The 19,660-nt window shown below is 37.4% G+C and overlaps 1 protein-coding gene and 1 pseudogene across 2 annotated transcripts in view; one reads left to right on the top strand and one right to left on the bottom strand.

Annotated features, from left to right (window-relative positions):
- The window catches only part of ORC4 (origin recognition complex subunit 4), a 96,914-nt gene that overhangs the window by 14,015 nt on the left and 63,239 nt on the right, over positions 1-19,660 (bottom strand). For both annotated transcript variants that reach the window (XM_005202444.5, NM_001046301.2), the window contains 3 exons: positions 17,048-17,096; positions 15,043-15,194; positions 8,153-8,326 (listed from right to left, as the gene is read on the bottom strand). In XM_005202444.5, coding sequence (XP_005202501.1) covers positions 8,153-8,326; positions 15,043-15,194; positions 17,048-17,096 — 375 coding nt within the window. The remainder of the gene's footprint in view (positions 1-8,152; positions 8,327-15,042; positions 15,195-17,047; positions 17,097-19,660) is intronic.
- LOC112443668 (uncharacterized) lies at positions 14,033-14,210 on the top strand (annotated as a pseudogene).

The following is a 19,660-nucleotide window of genomic DNA, read 5'->3' as shown; positions in this document are numbered from 1 at the left end:
TTTTGGAAGAGGGTGTTTGTGATGGCCAGTGCATTCTCTTGGCAAAACTCTATCAGCCTTTGCCCTGCTTCATTCTGTACTCCAAGGCCATATTTGCCTGTTACTCCAGGTGACTGGAGTAAACCTTTGACTGCGTGGATCACAATAAACTGTGGAAAATTCTGAAAGAGATGGGAATACCAGACCACCTGAGCTGTCTCTTGAGAAACCTGTATGCAAGTATGGAAACAACAGTTAGAACTGGACATGGAACAACAGACTGGTTTCCAATAGGAAAAGGAGTATGTCAAGGCTGTATATTGTTACCCTGCTTATTTAACTTATACGGAGAGTAAAAGTTCAATATTCAAAAAGTAAGATCATGGCATCCAGTCCTATCACTTCATTGCAAATAGATGGGTAAATAGTGGAAACGGTGGCTGACTTTATTTTTGGGAGCTAAAATCACTGCAGACATTGACTGCAGCCATGAAACTAAAAGATGCTTACTCCTTGGAAGGAAAGTTATGACCAACCTAGACAGCATATTAAAAAGCAGAGACATTACTTTGTCACCAAAGGTTTGTCTACTCAAGGCTTTGGTTTTTCCAGTAGTCATGTATGGATGTGACAGTTGGGACGATAAAGAAGGCTGAGAGCTGAAGAATTGATGCTTTTGAACTGTGGTGTTGGAGAAGACTCTTGAGAGTCCCCTGGGCTGCAAGGATCTCCAACCAGTCCACCCTAAAGGAGATCAGTCCTGGGTGTTCACTGGAAGGACTGATGTTGAAGCTGAAACTCCCAATACTCTGGCCACCTGATGTGAAGAGCTGAGTCATTGGAAAAGACTCTGATGCTGGCAAAGATTGAGGGCAGGAGAAGGGGACAACAGAAGATGAGATGGTTGGATGGCATCACCGACTCAATGGACATGGGTTTGGGTGAACTCCGGGAGTTGGTGATGGACAAGGAGGACTGGCGTGCTGCGGTTCATAAGGATCGCAAAGAGTTGGACATGATGAGCGACTGAACTGAACTGAACTGAGCCACCAGAGAAGCAAGAATTCAAATACAAGGTAAAGTATTACAAAGAATGCTTAACATGTATGAGGTAATAGGCTACAAAGAAGATAGAGCATTACAATTTTAGGGAACAACATGAGCACTGCAGGGAGACGGTGGCATATGGACAAAAGATGCGTAGTCACAATATCCTGAGGTTCAGTTACTGGCAGACTGATTGTATGGAAAGACAAAGGCAGCAAAGCTTAATTGGAGATAACTGCAATTCTCCATATAAGAAACAAAATGAGTCTGAATTAGCACACTGGTGTGAAGACAAGAAAGAAAAACATTAATAGAAGACACGTCTGATGGAGACTCTACTGGTGAAAAACAGAGATGAAGGGTAAAAGGGGATACAAAAAAATGAAAAGATGAAACTATAGGGAATAGAATGTCCCAGGAGGAGTGAAGAGGGAGATGTAGTCAGAAGTGAAACTTGCATTACTGACATTTAAGAAGTAAAGGGAAAAAAAGGAGCAAAGTAAGGGATTGAGAAAGATGTTGAACAAGTGAACAGAATCCAAGAGAGAGCAATAAAACCAGGGGAAGAAAACAAGAGGGACAAACTTCAAGAGGGAAGTGGTAATAAAACTATATACTTTGTATAACTAAATTAAGATATATTTTGAGAGGTTGACGGCTTCAGAAATTTAAAGGTCAATTTGGCCAACCAGTGCATCCTAAAGATCAGTCCTGGTTGTTCATTGGAAAGACTGATGTTGAAGCTGAAACTCCAATACTTTGGCCACCTGATGCAAAGAGCTGACTCATTTGAAAAGACCCTGATGCAAGGAGGGATTGGGGGCAGGAGGAGAAGGGGATGACAGAGGATGAGATGGCTGGATGGCATCACTGACTCGATGGACATGAGTTTGAGTGGATTCCGGGAGTTGGTGATGGACAGGGAGGCCTGGTGTGCTGCGATTCATGGGGTCGCAAAGAGTGGGACACAACTGAGTGACTGAACTGAGGGCCATTTAAAAAAGCAATACCTAAATATATACTTAATATATCAACTTTATAAGCTATTTGGTAAGAAGGATTTTACCTTTTTTTAGAAGGATTTTTAGAATTTTTAGAAGAATTTTAGAAGGATTACAGTTAATTTCCAAAAGTTTTCTTTAATATGTATTACTTTATTATTTTATGCTCATCTGGTGTACTTCCAAAGGGTATTTGACCCTGTTTATACAGCAACAGCAAGCCCTTTAAGAAAGAAAGAAAAGACTAAAAACAGTGACTGCAGTGAATAAGGATCAATGAACCGTGAGGTTCATGTGGCACTGAACAAAAGATTAGATGGAAGGACAGTAAATTCAGAGTTGGCAGAGACAAAAAAGGCTTGGCTAAGATTGATATAATTTTTCAAAAGTCATCTGCAAGGAATAAAAATTATTTAACAACAGTAACAAAAAAAGCCCAGAAAACTAAGTATACTGTATTTTCAGAGTTACAACTGTATGTTTCTACTTCCGACTGGAAGAAGATCTAGATTCAGGCATAAGTTCAAGTCTAATGGGGTGAAGTTTTATGCTCCCAGTAAATACACTATCCTAGTTATTATAGTTTCCAACCCTTGCTACTGTTTTTAGTCTTTATCTTATTCATGGAAGCTGTAGAGTCCCTTTTCGCCAATAAGCACAGGAGTAACAGTTGCAGAAATAACTTCTTAACATGCTCACTGCAGTTTGCTTCACAGGCAGTTTCTCAGAAGAATGTTATAGGGGAACAGCAGTGTTACAGAGGAACAGCAGGATTCATGCTGCTCCAGGGACAACTCACTGGCAGCAGTACAGGTACCAAGTCTCCTAGTCTGTTCCTGTTAAACATTCTCACCTCCTGTTAACTGAAAGGTTAAGACAGCAGGGGATCTTTCTTCAACTTAGCTATAGCACTTTGTGGGAACTTCCTTTGAAGAGAAATAGATATGGTCCTCTTAAGATGCTTTTATACAGAGATTTTTCTTACACTGTCTTGCTGAGATGTTGTTTATCCTGCTTACTTGCACATTTCCATAGGACTAAAACAAACACTCAAGCTGGTACGATGTCTAGGTTCAAGCCTATCATGAAGATATTTCTTGGATGCGATTCCATAGGTGACTTGTTAGCACTACCTTTGCTTTCTGTTTAAACCCAGAATTTGAAAAAACTTGCTGGATAGTCAGCACTGAGAGAAAGGATAGCTCCTTCAATGCACACCCCCATTTTCAGGCAAGGCCTCTGGCCATGGTGCTGACATTTTAATTTTTTTCTTCAACTGAAGCTCATTTATTAGCATATTCCAAATGCTATCGGCAACAAGGGACTAGACAGTGTCCCTGAATAAGATAAAGACTAAAAACAGTAGCAACAGATTGGGGACTATAATAACTAGGATAGTGTATTTACTGAGAGCATAAAACTTCATCCCATTCAGTTCAGTTCAGTCGTTCATCGTGTCCGACTCCTTGCAACCCATGAACTGCAGCAGTTGGATGGACAGCAGCCTCCCTGTCCATCACCAACTACTGGAGTTACACAAACTCATGTCCATTGAGTCAATGATGCCATCCAACCATCCCATCCTCTGTCATCCCCTTCTCCTCCCGACTTTAATCTTTCGCAGCAGCAGGGTCTTTTCCAATGAGTCAGTTCTTCGCATCAGGTGGCCAAAGTATTGGAGTTTCAGCTTCAACATCAGTTCTTTCAACGAATATTCAGTACTGATTTCCTTTAGGATGGACTGGATGGATCTCCTTGCAGTCCAAGGGACTTTCAAAAGTCTTCTCCAACACCACAGCTCGAAAACAACAATTCTTCTGCGCTCAGCTTTCTTTACAGTCCAACTCTCACATCCATACACAACTACTGGAAAAACCATAGCTTTGACTAGATGGAACTTTGTTGGCAAAGTAAAGTCCCTGCTTTTCAATATGCTGTCTAGGTTGGTCATAACTTTTCTTCCAAGGAGCAAGTGTCTTTTAATTTCATGGCTGCAGTCATCATCTGTAGTAACTTGGGAATCTAAGAAAATTAAGTCTCTCATTGCTTCTATTGTGTCCCCATCCGTCTGCCATGAATTGATGGGACCAGATACCATGATCTTAGTTTTCTGAATGTTGAGTTTTAAGCCAATTTTTTACTCTCCTCTTTCACTTTCATCAAGAGACTTTTTAGTTCTTCTTCACTTTCTACCATAAGGGTGGTGTCATCTGCATATCTGAGGTTATTGATATCTCTCCCGGCAATCTTGATTCCAGCTTGTGCTTCATCCAGCCCAGCATTTCTCATGATGTACTCTGCATATAAGTTAAATAAGAGGGTGACAATATACAGCCTTGATGTACTCCTTTCCCAATTTGGAACCAGTCCATTGTTCCATGTCCAGTTCTAACTGTTGCTTCCTAACCTGCATACAGATTTCTCAGGAAGCAGGTCAGGTGGTCTGGTATTCCCATCTCTTTCAGAATTTTCCACAGTTTATTGTGATCCACACAGCCAAAGGCTTTGGCATAGTCAATAAGAAGTAGATGTTTTCCTAGAACTCTCTTGCTTTTTCAATGATCCAGCGGATGTTGGCAATTTGATCTCTGGTTCCTCTGCCTTTTCTAAATCTAGCTTGAACATCTGGAAGTTCACAGTTCACATACTGTTGAAGCCTGGCTTGGAGAATTCAGCCCATTAGACTGGAACTTATTCCTGAATCTGGATCTTCTTCCAGTGGGAAGTAGAGACATACAGTTTTAACTCTAGAAAATATAGTGTACTTAGTTTTCTGGGCTTTTTTTGTTGTTGTTGTTTTGTTTCTGGGCATATTCCAAAGGGAGGTGGCAAATGATGATTCAGATCAGATTAGATCAGATCAGTCGCTCAGTCATGTCCGACTCTTTGTGACCCCATGAATCACAGCACGCCAGGCCTCCCTGTCCATCACCAACTCCGGGAGTGCACTGAGACTCATGTCCATGGAGTCAGTGATGCCATCTAGCCATCTCATCCTCTGTCGTCCCCTTCTCCTCTTGCCCCCAATCCCTCCCAGCATCAGAGTCTTTTCCAATGAGTCAACTCTTAGCATGAGGTGGCCAAAGTACTGGAGTTTCAGGACGGGGCAAGAAAATATCAGTGCTAAGAGACAGAAACTCCAGTGGTACTAGCTCTACCTTAAGAAAGAAAGAACCACAAAATAATCAAAAAGATGACGGGAGTGTTTTCACATTCATTCCTATCATCCTGCCCCTTAACTCAGTGCTCAGCAAAGGACAAAAAAAAAAAATAAGGGCAAGCAACTCTATTATCACATGCTTACCATTTTCTGAGTCATCAAAAGTTATACTTCATAGACACTGTCACCATCTACTTCCTTTATATACCCACTATAAGACGCTCAGAATGCAACACAGCAGGGAAGGACAGAAAAATCCAGGACAGGACAGTACAATCTAGGCTTATGGAGTCATTTTAGGAAAAGAAAGTGAGCAGAGATAAGAATACAATAAGCACTGGGAAATCACAGACATTTAAATTCTAGGAAAGACTGCGTCTGATCACTAAAGCAATCAGAAAAATAACTATTGTTAACATGACAATCAGTTCAAGATTTAGGAAAGGTGAAAGTTTGTGACACACTCAAAAGTGGATTCACAGGCCAAAGATCCAGAGCTCTGATGCACTTCAGACCCAGGTAAAGAAAAAGACAATATAAGAGCACCAACCATAAAGTGTTCATAAAGCATGGAATCCTTCAGTCAGATGCAGTATCAAGAAAAACTTACATGACATAGTAAATTACTGAGTTCCAGGCAAAATTAATTTGGGGAGGAGGGTAGAAGGGAAGACTCACTAGTTATATCATGACACAATATCTGGGTTTAAGGAAAACAGTCAATTATTTTGACATAAAATTCTGTATAAAAATAATTAACAATCAGAACAAAGGTAGAACAAAGTAAAAAAGATAAGCCAGAGAATAACATTTAAGGTTTGAATCCTTCATGTAAAAACAACTTCAGCATGTAGGTAAGGTCTGAAATGCTATAAACCAAATAATTACTTTGCAGTGAAAGGAGGGAAGATGAGCGTGAACATAAGGGAAAATTCTACTTTTTACCATGTTTCTAAAGCACTGATTAAATTTTATTATATGAGCTTTTAATTTTAAAAAGTGTCAAAATTAATAGTGCTTACATGAGCACAGTATTTTAAAATCAAAATAAGAATCAAGTTTCATTTATACAAGTTGAGTAAGTTCTGCACATGTGCAGTAACATGATTATATTTAACAATATAGTACTATGTACTTGAAATCTGCTTAGAAGATAAAACTTAAGTGTACCACAAAATTAAAAAAAAGATGAGAAAAAATCTATATGAAGTGATGGATATGTTAAATAGCTTGATTGTGGTATTTCACAAAGTATACCAAAACATCAAGTTGTACACTAATATAAACAATTTTGAATTTGTCAATCATACCTCAACAAATGGGGAAAAAATTATTAAAGAGCAAAATAAATGCAGAGTCTCACTTTTAATTTGGTATTGATATTAAAGATTTTATAATAAAAAGAATATCAACTGCCATTATTGCTATAACATAAAAAATCTTTTTAGAGCCAATGAATATAGACTGTGTTATGTTTGTTGTCTAGTTGCTCAGTTGTGTCCAACTCTTTGTGACCCCATGGACTGCAGCCCATCAGGTTCCTCTGACCATGGGATTTCCCAGGCAAGAATACTGGAGTGGGTTGCCATTTCCTCCTCCAATAGACTGCGTAACTCTAAGCAGAACTAATCATCCTCACACATTAGTATTTCATATTATAGACCAGTTATTCCCAATTCTTACAAAACCAAGGACTCCAATATTTTCTACAAGGCCCATATTTTTAATGTGTGAGATTTATCAGGAACACTGTTTTCCAAACACATTATTAATCACATATTCACATACATACACTCTCTCCCTTCTCCCTAACAACTAAAACTTTTCAGTATAAGATAAATGGATGTTAGTATGCTTACTTGAAATTAAAAGACGCTTACTCCTTGGAAGGAAAGTTATGACCAACCTAGATAGCATATTCAAAAGCAGAGACATTACTTTGCCAACAAAGGTTCGTCTAGTCAAGGCTATGGTTTTTCCTGTGGTCATGTATGAATGTGAGAGCTGGACTGTGAAGAAGGCTGAGCGCCGAAGAATTGATGCTTTTGAACTGTGGTGTTGGACAAGACTCTTGAGAGTCCCTTGAACTGCAAGGAGATCCAACCAGTCCATTCTGAAGGAGATCAGCCCTGGGATTTCTTTGGAAGGAATGATGCTAAAGCTGAAACTCCAGTACTCTGGCCACCTCATGCGAAGAGTTGACTCATTGGAAAAGACGCTGATGCTGGGAGGGATTGGGGGCAAGAGGAGAAGGGGACGACAGAGGATGAGATGGATGGATGGCATCACTGACTCGATGGGCATGAGTCTCAGTGAACTCCGGGAGTTGGTAATGGACAGGGAGGCCTGGCGTGCTGCGATTCATGGGGTCGCAAAGAGTCGGACATGACTGAGCAATTGATCTGATCTGATCTGATCTGATGCTTAGTTGATACAACAATAGCCTGCAGAAGTTATGCTCATCAACTTAAGTAAATTTACAGAGTCCACAATGTTTAGTAAATCCAAGAACTCAAAGATAGCATTTGTCAATAGAGATAATATAACCAAAGGTGCCAGTCTTAACAGACACAAGAAGAAAAAAGCTTAACTCTTCATAAGAACAAAAATCCACACTCTACAGGTATGTATGAACCTTACTAAGTTAGTATATTGCTGAACTTGTAAAATAAAGAAAATATTTAATGATGAAATTCATTAACAAAATAATCTAAAATATAAACAAGATATAAAACAAATCTCATAAAAGTTCTTTTGAGGAAAAAAACAGGAGGTATGACATTTCAACTGTTTTTTAAAATAAAAAACACACAACAGTATATATTAACGCGGTTTTATGCCACAGTAACATTAGAAACTTTATGCTAATTTACAGATTATAAAAATTTTCAAGTTTCAAATGCTTTCAAATGGTATAGCAAGACACAAAAATAACTTTAATGTTATTGTTTTTGTTCCAAATTACCTGTACATTCTCATTCCATTTCTCGGCGAAAATCTCCTCTGGAAATACCGAAGGTAGAGATAATTGTTCTTTAAATATTTTAAGATACTGTGGAAAACTAAATGAATTCATTAAGTGTATCTGCCGGTGGGAAAATCGTGACTTCACTCTTTTTTCTAAGAGTTCCAAAATATCCTTAAAAACAAAAATCTCCATGAGATGCATGTTTAAAATAACCATACCAATGATACAGGTATAATGATTTGAGCTACCACTTATAATTAGCAGTGCTTACCCTATAATACACAATTAAGCATTAAAAAAATTTATGCAAGCTTCTAAAGACTTTAATTATTCCCTTGATATACGTAGGACTACAAGGTAGTACAGGTTAAGACAATGTGACTTGTAAATAAACCAAACCTCTAAAAATATTTTTAATGCAAGCTACTTTTAATCCTTTTCTAAGCACTTGTAGGTCTGGTGATGTCAACGATGTCCTGATTAGCCTTTTTCTAATTATGTTTTTCTCTGCTAATCTTTAACACTGCAAGACCTACAATAATTGCTAAAAAATTATAACCATAGTGAATATAGCTATATTCCAGAGTAACATGAAGAGTTTCAATAAGGAATTTCAGTCTATGAAGTTCATCTAAAAAAATTAAGATAATAAAATGTAGTTAGACTTAATAATTAACATTGATGAAAACTTACAACATTGTTTTCATTGTTTTATGTAGCAAAAACTCAAGAAGCAGCATACGTGATGAAGAAAAATTCAGTTCACTAAACTATACAGATTAAGCTGAAGCTACACTAGATGTAAGAAACAAAGTATAGAAAAGGAAACTGGCAAGAATATAGCATTACATTGGTAAAATAAATTATTCTGTCTTCTGGCTCTTTTATAGTAACATTTGAGAAGCTATGTGCTAGTTTCCCTTAAGAGAGGGAGCAAGTTTAGTGTCAATTTTCTATAAAAAAGAAAAACAAAAAGCTGTGGTGAGGCCCAGAAATATGGAATTCCAAATCTACCCAGATGACTCTAGGGTAAGAAACAAATGACACACAGGGAAGAATTAAAGGCATCATGGCTAACGTGGGAAGGAAGACAGGAAAGATGAACAGTTTGGGGCTGAAACTGGGAAGGTGACTAAAAAACCTAAGATATTTTTATAGGTACAGAAAAATATAGTGTCAGCATAAGAGAACTATAAGTTATTTCAGAAATACTACACATTAATTTTCTGCTAAGGAGGAGTTCTAGATCACCCATCTGAGTAGGTGGTTGAAAGGTAGTGGAAGCAATGCTGGGCAAACAGAATTAAGAGCCTTAACTTGGGAATGGGAAAAGACAGAAGTCTGTATAGTCAAAGCTATGGTTTTTCTAGTAGTCATGTACAGATGTGAGATTTGGATCATAAAGAAGGCTGAGTACCAAAAAATTGATGCCTTTGAACTGTGGTGCTGGAGAAGACTCTTGAGGGTCCTTTGGACTGCATGGAGATCAAACCAGTCAATCCTAAAAGAAATCAACCCTGAATATTCATTGGAAAGACTGGTACTGAAGCTGAAGCTTCAAAACTCTGGCCACCTGATGCAAAGAGCTGACTCAATGGAAAAGACACTGATGCTGACTGAAGCAAAAGGAGAAAGGGACAGCAGAACATGAGATGGCCAGATAGCATCACCGACTCAACAGACACGAATGTGAGCAAACTCTGGGAGACAGTGGAAGCAAAAGACTGAAGCAAAAGGAGAACGGGACAGCAGAGGATGAAATGGCCAGATAGCATCACTGACTCAACAGACATGAATTTGAGCAAACTCTGGGAGATAGCGGAGGACAGGGAAGCCTGGGATGCTGCAGTCCATGGGGCTGCAAGGTGTCAGGCACAACTTAACAACAAAACGAAAACAAAAGAATTTTAGAGGTGAACACTAACCGATATTTTTATGGTAGACAGTAATGACAAGTTGGTAATGTGGGGATAGAGGAAATAGTGAAAATAAATGATGCCACAGGGAAGAGGTTATTTGTTAGCAAAATCACTACTCCATCAATCCTTCTGCTCTTTCCCTCTAAAAATGGACACCTAGATGGACTTGAATCACACAGTTGGAGAGTTACACAGCTGGAAAATTAAACATACAAAATAAAAAAGAGCCTTTACTAAGGAGCCACAAACCCTTTATTTGGGCCCTCGTTGGGACGACAGCATCTGCCATTGCCACTTCCATCTAAAGGAAGAGCTTTTAGCAAGAAGGAACAGGCTTCCTTAACGACTGTGTTATATTGCTATTTTTCAGAAAGAAGAATAAAGATACGTGGAGAACCCGCCAGATTTAGTCTGAGAGAGGCTTATTATGAAAGCATACATTGAGAGCTCTAAAGTACTGGGGAAGAAGGACATAGAAAGCTACTCTTTAGAGACTGTTCATGTTCTCAAGGCAAGAATACTGAAGTAGTTTGCCATTCCCTTCTCCAGTGGACCACATTCTGTCAGACCTCTCCACCATGACTCACCCGTCTTGGGTGGCCCCACATGGCATGGCTTAGTTTCACTGAGTTAGACAAGGCTGTGGTCCATGTGATCAAATGAACAGTATGAAAAGGCAAAAGATAGGACACTGAAAGAAGAACTCCCCAGGTCGGTAGGTGCCCAATATGCTACTGGAGATCAGTGGAGAAATAACTCCAGAAAGACTGAAGAGACGGAGCCAAAGCAAAAACAACACCCAGGTGTGGATGGGACTTGTGATAGAAGAAAGGTCAGATGCTGTAAAGAGAAATATTGCATAGGAACCTGGAATGTTAGGTCCATGAATTAAGGCAAATTGGAAATGATCAAACAGGTGATGGCAAGAGTGATCATCAACATTCCAGGAAGCAGCGAACTAAGATGGACTGGAATGGGTGAATTTAACTCAGATGACCATTATATCTACTACTGCAGGCAGGAATCCCTCAGAAGAAATGGAGTAGCCATCATAGTCAACAAGAGAGTCCAAAATGCAGTACTTGGATGCAATCTCAAAAACAACAGAATAATCTCTGTTTGTTTCCAAGGCAAACCATTCAATATCATAGTAAACCAAGTCTATGCCCCGACTAGTAATGCTGAAAAAGCTGAATCTGAATGGTTCTATGAAGACCTACAAGACCTTCTAGAACTAACACCCAAAAAAGATGTCCTTTTCATCATAGGGGACTGGAATCCAAAAGTAGGAAGTGAGAAACACCTGGAGTAACAGGCAAATTTGGCCTTGGAATACAGAATGAAGCAGGGAAAAGGCTAATAGAGTTTTACCAAGAGAACACACTGGCCATCGCAAACACCCTCTTCCAAAAACACAAGAGAAGATGCTACACATGGACATCACCAGATGGTCAACACCAAACACAGACTGATTATATTCTTTGCAGCCAAAGATGGAGAAGCTCTATATAGTCAGCAAAAACAAGACCAGGAACTGACTATGGCTCAGCTTGTAAACTCCTTATTGCCAAATTCAGACTTAAATTGAAGAAAGTGGGGAAAACCACTAGACCATTCAGGTATGACCTAAATCAAATCCCTTATGACTATACAGTGGAAGTGAGAAATAGATTTAAGGGACTAGATCTGATAGACAGAGTGCCTAATGAACTGTGGACAGAGGTTCGTGACATTGTACAGGAGACAGGGATCAAGACCATCCCCAAGAAAAAGAAACGCAAAAAAGCAAAATGGCTGTGTGAGGAGGCCTTACAAATAGCTGTGAAAAGAACTGAAGTGAAAAGCAAAGGAGAAAAGGAAAGATATACCCATGTGAATGCAGAGTTCCAAAGAAAAGCAAGGAGAGATAAGAAAGCGTTCCTCAGTGATCAATGCAAAGAAATAGAGGAAAACAACAGAATGGTAAAGACTAGAGATCTCTTCAAGAAAATCAGAGATACCAAGGGAACATTTCATGCAAGGATAGGCTCAATAAAGGACAGAAATGGTATGGACCTAACAGAAGCAGAAGATACTAAGAAGAGGTGGCAAGAATACACAGAAGAACTGTACAAAAAAGATCCTCACGACCCAGATAATCATGATGGTGGGATCACTCAACTAGAGCCAGACATCCTGGAATATGAAGTCAAGTGGGCCTTAGGAAGCATCACCAGGATCAAAGCTAGTGGAGGTGATAGCATTCTAGTTGAGCTATTTCAAATCCTGAAAGATGATGCTGTGAAAGTGCTACACTCAATATGCCAGCAAATGTGGAAAACTCAGCAGTGGCCACAGGACTGGAAAAGGTCAGTTTTAATTTCAATCCCAAAGAAAGGCAATGCCAAAGAATGCTCAGACTACCGCACAATTGCACTCATCTCACACGCTAGTAAAATAATGCTACAAATTCTCCAAGCCAGGCTTCAGCAATATGTGAACCTTGAACTTCCAGATGTTCAAGATGGTTTTAGAAAAGGCAGAGGAACCAGAGATCAAATTGCCAGAATCCACTGGATCAACACAAAAGCAAGGCAGTTCCAGAAAAACATCTATTTCTGCTTTATTGACTATGCCAAAGCCTTTGGCTGTGCGGATCACAATAAACTGTGGAAAATTCTGAAAGAGATGGGAATACCAGACCACCTGACCTGCCTCTTGAGAAACCTGTATGCAGGTCAACAGTCAGAAATGGATATGGAACAACAAACTGGTTTCAAATAGGAAAAGGAGCACATCAAGGCTGCATATTGTCACCCTGCTTATTTAACTTCTATGCAGAGTACATCATGAGAAATGCTGGGCTGGAGGAAGCACAAGCTGGAATCAAGATTGCTGGGAGAAATATCAATAACCTCAGATATGCAGATGACACCACCCTAATGGCAGAAAGTGAGAAGAACTAAAGAGTCTCTTGATGAAAGTGAAAGAGGAGAGTGAAAAAGTTGGCTTAAAGCTTCACATTCAGAAAACTAAGATCATGGCATCCGGTCCCATTACTTTTGGCAAATAGATGAGGAAACAGTGGAAACAGTGCTGACTTTATTTTTTTGGGCCCCAAAATCACTCCAGATGGTGATTGTAGCCATGAAATTAAAAGACGCTTACTTTTTGGAAGGAAAGCTATGACCAACCTAGACAGCATATTAAAAAGCAGAGACATTACTTTGCCAACAAGTTCCGTCTAGTCAAGGGTATGGTTTTTCCAGTAGTCATGTATGGATGTGAGAGTTGGACTATAAAGAAAGCTGAGCGCCGAAGAATTGATGCTTTTGCACTGTGGTGTTGGAGAAGATTCTTGAGGGTTCCTTGTACCGCAAGGAGATCAACCAGTCCATCCTAAAGCAGATCAGTCCTGGGTGTTCATTGGAAGGACTGCTGTTGAAGCTGAAACTCCAATATTTGGCCACCTGATGCAAAGAGCTGACTCATTTGAAAAGACCCTGATGCTGGGAAAGATTGAGGGCAGGAGGAGAAGGGGATGAAAGAGGACGGGATGGTTGGATGGCATGACAGACTCAACGGATGTGGGCTTGGGTAAACTCTGGCAGTTGGTGATGGACAGGGAAGCCTGGCGTGCTGCAGTTCATGGGGTTGCACAGAGTTGGACACGACTGAGCGACAGAACTGAACTGAACTTGAGAGAAATAGTACTAGCAGGACTGTTGAAAGATGACTTAATAAAGACCTTCCCATTTCTAAAAAAGAGAAGTAGCTGTAGAAAAGGAAAATAAGTAGAAGGGCCTGGTATAAGTTTGCTAAAAATGAAGGAAAAAAAGGGATAAAAATTATGAATGCATGGCAGCCATAATGTTAGTATTAAGATGACTCATATTAGTATCAAGATGACTCTTAAATACCAGTTTTACCTGAATTCAATAAGACAGTTCATATAAGGAGAGTAAAAGAAGGTAAACACAATGCTTTTTGGCCTTTTGCCTAGTAGTATATGTTCTTGTCAGCTTAGTATCTGATACATATTCTGAGGACAATGAATTAAACGTATTTCTGGAACTAGGAGATGGAAAGGGAGCTTGCTCCATCCACTCCACCCATCGATCTGGTATTGCAGTACTTTCACAAATGGTACACCCACTTCCAGGGAAAATTTTAAAAAAGAGAGAGAGTAAACACAAACAGACCTACATAAACTGTCTGAAGATTTAACATGCATGTAGTCTTCACAAAGTAATGTGATAGTTACATTAAGACTTCAATTAAAATCATTCTAAAAATCTCCCAAGGAGCAAAGACGCTAGTGACTACTATGATAATATGATGGAAATAATCCCTTCCATTTCCAGAGATGTATACCTAACAAAGTTGGGTTAGTATCATTTTGAGCTGATTCCAAGCACTTTTAAAATATGGAAAGAATCTTAAATATAAAAAGTATGAGAAACCATTAGCAATTTTTATAAAATGGTGGTGATGTTAATTTTCTCTTTATTTACTAATGTAGAAACGAGTTGCCAGTCCAGGTTCGATGCGCGATACTGGATGCTTGGGGCTGGTGCACTGGGACGACCCAGAGGGATGGTATGGGGAGGGAATAGGGAGGAGGGTTCAGGATGGGGAACACATGTATGCCTGTGGCGGATTCATTTTGATATTTGGCAAAACTAATACAATTATGTAAAGTTTAAAAATAAAATAAAATTTAAAAGAAAAAAAAAAAAGAATTACATAATATTTTAAAGCAAAATCTCACTTCATATTTTTTATTCAGTAATCTGAGTGAAATGGAGGGAGGTATTAGCCTACAAGCATGTGTGATAAATGTTTCCTTGTTTCCTTTGAGTTAAAAAGTGGCATAAAGGTGCCACACCCTAATGAAATACATTAGTGAGCTACATAGTAACTAAGTCAGTTATTAAACTTTAATTTTCTAAACATTATAATCAATTGTTTTTAAATAGAAAGACTTACCAATCTGCATGTAAGACCAATAATTACTACTGGAGTCTGTGCAGACTGAGAAATGTCAAGAAGGTTATAGAGGAGTGTTTGGTTTTTATGATGAGCAAAAAGATCAAATTCATCTAATATGAAGATCACTGGGCAACTACTAGTCCGGTCACCTAAGAGAAAATAAGAGTTTTATACTAATAAGTAGTCATATCAACCTTTCTTTAACTTCCAAACTATTTAGTACATTTCATTTTCTAAAACTCAATCCAAGAAAAGTACACTGTTAACCTACTTTCAGTAGGGCACTTACCAATGCATGTACAATTATTCAACAAAAAATTATTCAAAAGACAAAATAGCTCCTATTGCCCTCAAGTACTTCAGTCTAATTACCAGACTTCTAGTAGCTTTATTGATGAAAAGTTAAGAAAATCATTTAAATGACTGAAGACTACTGTTTCTTAAATTATGTAAATAATTCTTCTATCATCAGAAAATAGACAAAGATTTTTTAACCTACATAGACCAAAATACTCTGGGTTTAAATATAAAAGTACATAAAATTATTACTTCAAAACAGACTCACTTTTAGTTAGAAATGCAAAGTAAGTCTTCCCCTGGAAACAATTTTTATAAACAATGGTAACACTATGAAGTTTAACCAAAGCTACTTTAACTTCTACTAATGACAATTTCAACATTTTAAAAAATAGGGAAAACTTTCATATGACTCTGGATTCATTTTTCTCACTACAACAATGGAAAGTGCTTTAGGAGAACAAGCACTATTTCCTTAAGGTCAAAGGCTTTATTTTATATCCACATAAACAAGTGAAAAAAAACATGGTAATAAACAGGTTAATTAATAATTCTTTTAATTATTATCAGATATTATAGTTTGGATAATACTATCTAAAAGATAATAATGTGGTTTTAATGTCTTTCAGGTTAATGTATTGGAGAAGGCAATGGTACTGGAGTGGGGTGCCATTGCCTTCTCCAGTACATTAACCTAAAAGACATTAAAACCACAGGGACCACTCAGAAGTCTAGACACAGACCTACATAAGGCAGAAATTTCATTTTGGTATATTCAAGCCATCTCCACTTTCCACCTTTCCAAAACAAATTTCAGCTAAATTATGAATTATAAGTGTACGTACTGGATGAAAATATGTGTATGTCTTTAAAGTGTGAAGAAGAGAAAATTTTTGATTATGTAAATAATTTAAAACTTCTATTTATCAGAAAAGTCCAAACCAAAATTAAGAAAAAAACAAGTGCAAGAATTCTCACAGTTATAAAGCAAAGAACAGGAAAAACACAAATCAGGAAATATCTATGGCCAATTAAAATTTGATATGAACATCATGAGTACCCAAATTATTAAAATTAAACTGAAAATTTTTTTCTATTAAAAAAGCAAACAAAAAAAACAATTGTTTGAGGTTCTGAAAAAAAAAAGTACTTTAAAATATGTTTAGACAATGGATCTTCTAGGATAATTTGGTAATTAATATTTATGCTTTTAAATGTGAAATCTTTAACCCAGTATTTTACTCATTGAAATTTACCCCAAGAAATCTGGATGATCAGTTAAGCATTTCTTCCTAATTATACAAAATCAGGAATAAAAGTTGATAGCTGGTGATTAATCAGTTATAATTTATTATGTTACAATTTTAAAATAGCTTATATTTTAAAAATGAGATATATGAGAACCATGAAAATGATCATGCACTCAATATTTACAGACATGGAAAGATGCTTACAACATACTATGAGTAAGTAAAAAGATGTACATTTCACAATAAAATAAAAAACATTTCATTCTTATAAAAATTATACTAATGATATACTATAGGTGAATAAAGATATGAAATAAAATGTTAATTGGAATAATCACTATTAATAGGGATTTCAGTGGTCATTATTTCTTTTTTATATTTATTTCTTATAAAGCATATGATTAAGGGAAAAATAAAGCTAAACTATTGATACTGTTAAATAAGCTAGTATTTACCTTTTTTTAAAGCTTCCAGAAGAAATGAAAGGTTTTCAGCAAAGCTACCCTGAATAACAAAAAAAGACACCATGACTAGAAGTTTATTGAAATAAAGAATAAAAGAGGGCTATATGACTCCAGACACTGTATAAATAGTTTTATGTAGTTTTCTAGTAAATGAAAGTCATTGGCCAGATTCTGAACTCCATCTCTTGTATGCTTACAATCTAAAACTTTAATGTAACAGTAGAGATGGCATAACACTGAAAATGGGATCATGCCATGTTCAAAATTTTTTATTTTCTGGATAAAATCTGTAAAAATTTAATCAAAGGTAGTTTTTAAGAGTTGCTATACTCTAAACACAATCAGAGAAAAAAAGAAATTCACTGTACTTTTATCTTCAAACGTGTCAGTCTGCTGTGAGTCTCAAACCCATACCACTAAAAAAATGACCATGAATTTGAATGAGATCCCAAAGGAAAAGGAAGAAGAAACCTGCCTCAAACATTAGACAATACAACAGTGTTTCTCTATTGAAGAGCAGATTATATAATTTGTATATATCATATCAAATTTGGCTGCTTTACTTGGAGAAGGAAATGGCAACCCACTCCAGTATTCTTGCCTGGAGAATCCCATGGACAGAAGAGCCTGGGGGGCTACAGTCCACGGGGTTGCAAAGAGTCGGACACGACTAAGCGACTTCACTTTCACTTGGAACACAGTCGATACATTTTTGGGTACAATTTAAATATTCTGGATAGAAACTAACAGAGTAGCAGATGCATTATCCAGATGTTCCAGCTTGTGGATAAAGGCCTTGTAAAATATTTTTTCACTGAAGTCCTTAATTTTTACTTCATTCAAATTATCTTAATTTAAAGAAACAGTCAACTTTAAACTTGAGGCAATGTAAAGGACAAAAGATACCCACTTGTTTGTTTCCCAGTTGAGAGATCTGACATAAAATAACATAATATGTTTTAAAGAGCTTCTACACATTTTGTGATGATTACATGCTGTCAAGAAATATTATTTCCAAAGTAGGTAGGGCAAGAGGTATTTACCATAATGTAAACAAAAGCTCAGATAAACTGTTGGAAAATCAGTGGTCAAAGTTACTCAAAGACTGCTTATCTTTTGGTATTTATATATATATATATATATTTAAATTTATTTATTTTTAGCTGTGGTGGGTCTTTGTTGCTGCATGCAGGCTTTCTCTAGTTGCAAAGAGCGGGGGCTACTCTTATTTTTGTGGCTTCTCTGGTTGCAGAGCATGAGCTCTATCTAGAACGTGGGCTCCACAGTTGTGGCACACAGGCTTAGCTGCCCCACAGTATGTGGAATCCTCCTGGACCCAGGGTTGAACCTGTGTTCCGTGCACTGGTAGGCAGATTCTTACCACTGGATTACCAGGGAAGGCTTATTTCTTTAAAAGACTATTACACTTTACAATAAGTATATACTTAGGTAAATTCATATGTACATATTACAAGAATTTACTTATGTAAGTATATATTTATATATACACATATACACATGTGTGTGTCTATAAAAGTATATACAAATTTGCTCTAAATACACAAAACAGAAAGGCTCTGGGGTTAAATGACTTAGATTCTTAATGTCCAGCCTTTGTTATTTTATGACTTTAGACACACTAATTATGTCTCTTAGCCTCCAGGTGCCTAATTGATATAATATAGGAGTTAAACTAATAATCTGTATGTGTGAGGGTTATGATATCAATAGTAATGACTAGGATGGTAAGTAGCTGTGCCATGAATTATTTCATACAATCCAATACAAATAGCAATATTTAGGAAAGTTAGAAACATAAATCTACATCAAGTGGAAACCAAAAGCTGAACAGATTCTATGTAACAGTAACTCTGCTTTGCCAAGGAGGCCGCTATCTTTTACACTGCATTCTGGACACGGGGAAAACAACAGATTTCAGAAGGAACATTTGAACTTGCACTTCAAAAACCTGTAGGTAATGGATGGTAACACAGCACTGGCTCAGCTTTTTATAGATGATTTTTCATTAACTGGAGGACAACTGCTTTACATTGTTGTCTTAGTTTTCTGTTGTATAATGACATGATTCAGCTGTAAGTATAAATATTAATATATCCCCTCCTTCTTGAGCCTCCCTTTCATTCTTACCCATCATCACAGAGCACCCAGCTGAGCTCCATGTGTTATACAGCGGTTTCCCACTAGCTATGTATTTTACACATAGTTCAAATTTACTTATAGTTAATTTTTAAAGAATAAAATTACTAGATGTTAGGTGGCTCACAGTTTAGAGGAACACCACTGCATCATCACCAGTGACCAGAAAATGAATCTGAAATGTACACAACCCACTTCAATTGCATTAAGCTGAGGAGTCACTTCATGATGAAAATTACCTCAGCTTCAAGTTAATCACGTTTCCCTTGAGCCTAATCAATCAAGTTGATAGGTAAAATGTTTAATACAAGTTTCAAAATATTTCTAATCAGTTAAATTATTTATGTTTACTGCCTTGAGATCCCAAGGAACAATAATGATGTGGGTACTTTCTGAGAACATTTTAATAGTAAAATATAACTGACATTTGCACAGTATCTTAGCATC

This window comes from Bos taurus, chromosome 2, assembly GCF_002263795.3.
Source record: "Bos taurus isolate L1 Dominette 01449 registration number 42190680 breed Hereford chromosome 2, ARS-UCD2.0, whole genome shotgun sequence".
Lineage (NCBI taxonomy): Eukaryota > Metazoa > Chordata > Mammalia > Artiodactyla > Bovidae > Bos > Bos taurus.
This window is presented reverse-complemented; position numbering and strand designations above follow the sequence as displayed.